Raw genomic sequence first — 3,746 nt, forward strand, 5'->3', positions numbered from 1 at the left:
AAAAGACAGAGAAGAAGAAGAATTGGAAGTAACTGATCTCTTTCATGACTGAGTTGGTAGTTACATAGAGTCCTTAAAACTAATAGAGACGGCCATGATGTAACTGGGTTAACATGTCAGACTTTAAAAGAATAGTCCACCCAAAAATGAAAATTGTCATTTACCAGCTCTCATATCTTTTCAAACCTGTATGACTGACTGACTTTTTCACAAAAGAAGATATTTTGATTAACATATTTTTAACTAAATGGTTTCGGTTCCCTTCTATTGTACAAAAAGCACAATTGAAGTTAGTAGGAACGAAAACTGTTAAAACGGTTATCAACGTTCTTCAAAATATCTTCCATCTTTGTTCAAAAGAGCAAAGCAAGTCTTACGGGTTTGGAATGACATGTGGGTGAGTAAATGATGACAGAATTTTTATTTTTGGTTGTACTATCCCTTTAATGACCTTGAATTGACTTGAGGAGTCTTATATAACACTGACTTTTAAGAGGCCATATAATTTGATGGGCTGTAAAATTGGTTTAGGAGTATGACAGTTGTGAGAAGTTTTAAATATTAGCATTTTTCTTACATCTATCATTTCGCTTCAGAAGACATTGATTCTTCAACTGCGGTCGTTGGATTCCTGTCGTGTGTTTTTTAGGCATCAACTTTGGGGGTTCCGTACATTTGCATTATATGGACTTTTTTTTATATTCTTGATGGGGTGGAGCTTGCTGCACCGTTGCGGATTAGGGGTTTTATCTGTTTAATTAAAGCGATTGGGTGGATAGCAGACAGAGAGAGGGGCCCTCCCTTTGTGCTGGAGCCTGGCGGGGTGGGGGGGTACATGGGCAGGGCCTGGGAGGTGGGCCACATGTCTGAGCTGGTATGATGATGACAAGACACAAGTCGGACGAGGGGGGGGTTGAGAGCTGCCAAAGGGACAGTTGGGTAATGGATCATTTTCACAACCTTTGTTTGCAAAGCAAGGAGGGGGGAGGGGCTGGCACCTTTTTTCTTAATTACCAGGAGGGGGTATTTCTAAACTGAAGCGCACCCTCGACTGCTTTTGTTATATTTCTTTATTCATGCTGAATCTTCAAATGGATATTTAGTTCATATTGTTTTTATATAGTGATATTAGGGATTAACAGTGTTTTGACCAGTTAAAGATTAAACGTGCTACAATTTTTTTAATGATTTAATTTAATAATTGCCTTGAAAAAACAAGTGCCCACCATCCATTCTTCATGTACTAATTAGTATTGTCCTTAGTATTTGTTTTTCTTTTTAATTTAATTTTCATTTTAGTTGTTGCTTAAGAATGTGTTACCTCCAAGCCTCCACCTGCTTTCTTTGTTATCATTAGTGTTGTCCTTGGTGTTTGTTTAAAAAATGAATGCTATTGTCTTTGTTAGAGATCGGCCTGAAGGGTACATGCAGGATTTAAGTGCTGACTGCCCTCCAGTGGTGGTCAGGCAGCCAGCAATCATTTTAATTTGATTAGATATTTTATCTCTTTATAATGTGACTCATTTCATCACTGAATCACTTAATGCATTAAGCAGGATGAAGTGGAGAGATCAGGAGACATTAGTCAGTTTAGCTCATACACTTTATTGAAGTAAATTAGAGGTCAGAGCGGATCATGTTCATTTATCTCAATAATGCAGTTAGATCTTCTTGCTTGTACGTACAAAAACAACTGGACCACTAGCAGCGGTGGCTGTGGAGGTCTGTAAAGCAAAGCAAGGGGACTTTAGCTACATTACAAGCATTGAAACTCATCTCACAAAGTCAAATATCATGATCTCTCACCTCCACCAGCTTTCCACCGCTGATCTCAGATGTGTGGTGGTACTTGGGGAAACTTATGGCCAGCTTGCCCCCTTCCATGGAGACTAAGCCCTAGTGAGGACATGCAAGTATGAGTTTATCACATTGAAGCAGTTTATGAACATACTATCTCACTGAAGTCAAAGTTATACAGTAACTTCACTCTGATCTCTCATGAGGGTTATGCCATACCTTAAATTTCTTCCCTCCGACAGTCTCCATGTCACTCTCTTTGCCAACGATGAATTTGTTGGTCACAACATGGTTATTTGGGTAGTACTGGATCCATGTGAAATCATCTCCGTTCTGGATGACCTCTGTCACAAGCTTGAAGTCACGGCCCTTTGAGATGACATCATCAGGGATACCTGAGGTATACAGGACCAAATCAGCATATTAGAAAGATTACGTGAAGGATCATGTGACACTGAAGACTGGAGTAATGGTTGCTGACAATTCGGTTTTGCCATCACAGGAATAAATTACATTTTAAAATATATTAGAAGTTCTTTTCACAATATTACTGTTTTTACTTTGCTTTTGATCAAATTAATGCAACCTTGGTGTGCATAAAAAGAACCGTTTCAGAAACATTAAACACATCTTTATTATTCCATAATTTTACCAGCGGAGAATTGTCAAATTTAAATAGCTCCTCTTAAAAATAAAGATTCCAAATGGGGATTTTTTTTTGCAGCAATGCCATAGAAAAACCATATTTTAGATATTCCATAATTAAAAGAAGCACTTTTTTCATAGTGTGAGGAACATTTTAATAATCTGAACACCTTTTCCATTGTAAAGAGCCTTTTGTGCAGTGGAAAAGTTCCATGAATATTAAAGGTTCTTAATGGAACCACAGTTTTTTTTTGGTAACTTTGAGAGAAGAGGTTCTTAAGACATGCTTGCAAATGAGATGCAAACACAGCAGAACATATAGGACCACATTTCTTGTCCAAAGCAATTTATAGTACAAGGACAGTCTAAACTAGAGCAACCTAGGATTAAGTGGATGGAAGTGCAGTCAGAAATTCTCAAGTTAAAGCAATTCATAAAAAAATCTATATTTAGGTCTGAATTACAAACTCTTCCACTGGCTTTCAACCATCATCAGGGCAAAAACCAGTTGTTTGAAAAGAAGCGGCTTACCAATCAGTTTGCAGAACTCTGCATATCCATCCTGAGATTCGGTTTCCCATTTTCCGTTGAAAGCCATGGTTTGGGCGTTGATTGTTGAGCAGAGAGGAAGAGCAAGCTGAGAGTTGAAGTACTGATGGGTGAAGTTTCCTGCACTTATATACCCTACCTCTCTTCAACTCTGCCTCTTTTTCATGACATTATGGGCACACCATAACCAAGCCATAAACTTTTACTATGGCCTCACAAAAGCACAAGTCATCAAGTGCATGACCGCACGGCTGGTTACCTGGGTAGCAATGATGTAACGTACATGGGCAAAGAAGGATAATCATTCATGCTTAAAATCTTTTCCAATACAGTGTGTACAGTGACACAACATTGGATATAATGGAAATAGCACTTACCATCTATATGGTCAATATTCATGACAAATAGTTGATTGAATGGGAGTAATATAGCAATATCTCCCATTTGTGCAGTAGTATGTCTTATAATGAAACGGCTACAAAAGTTTTTAGTTTTAGATTAGAAAGGTTTTAGATTGCCGCTGTCGAGTCTGAAGCTTAGTACTGAAGTCCATCTGCCTTGGCCTTGCTTTTGAAAGGATGGAAACCTCTTTATGTCAGACTGAACTATATGTTCCAGTAGATAGTGATTCATACTATCACTATCACCGCACAAACCTTTCATCCATCTAGAAAACTCAACTGAGATAAAAGGATATGCTACTCTTTTGACTATATTCAACCCTCTTTTCCACCCAAAAAAGAAGATTCTGCAAT

General features: G+C 38.1%; 1 protein-coding gene across 1 annotated transcript; it reads right to left on the reverse strand.

The window, feature by feature from the left end:
- Positions 1-1,599: 1,599 nt before the first annotated feature.
- Positions 1,600-3,076, reverse strand: LOC107557041 (gastrotropin-like). The gene is made up of 4 exons (XM_016240339.1): positions 2,974-3,076; positions 2,017-2,192; positions 1,807-1,896; positions 1,600-1,724 (listed from the first exon to the last, which is right to left on the reverse strand). Exons 1-4 carry the CDS (start codon positions 3,038-3,040, stop codon positions 1,662-1,664), a joined length of 396 nt encoding a protein of 131 aa, XP_016095825.1. The 5' UTR covers positions 3,041-3,076; the 3' UTR covers positions 1,600-1,661.
- Positions 3,077-3,746: the final 670 nt, after the last annotated feature.

The sequence above is a fragment of the Sinocyclocheilus grahami genome, unplaced genomic scaffold, assembly GCF_001515645.1.
Source record: "Sinocyclocheilus grahami isolate Dianchi unplaced genomic scaffold, SAMN03320097.WGS_v1.1 scaffold588.1, whole genome shotgun sequence".
Lineage (NCBI taxonomy): Eukaryota > Metazoa > Chordata > Actinopteri > Cypriniformes > Cyprinidae > Sinocyclocheilus > Sinocyclocheilus grahami.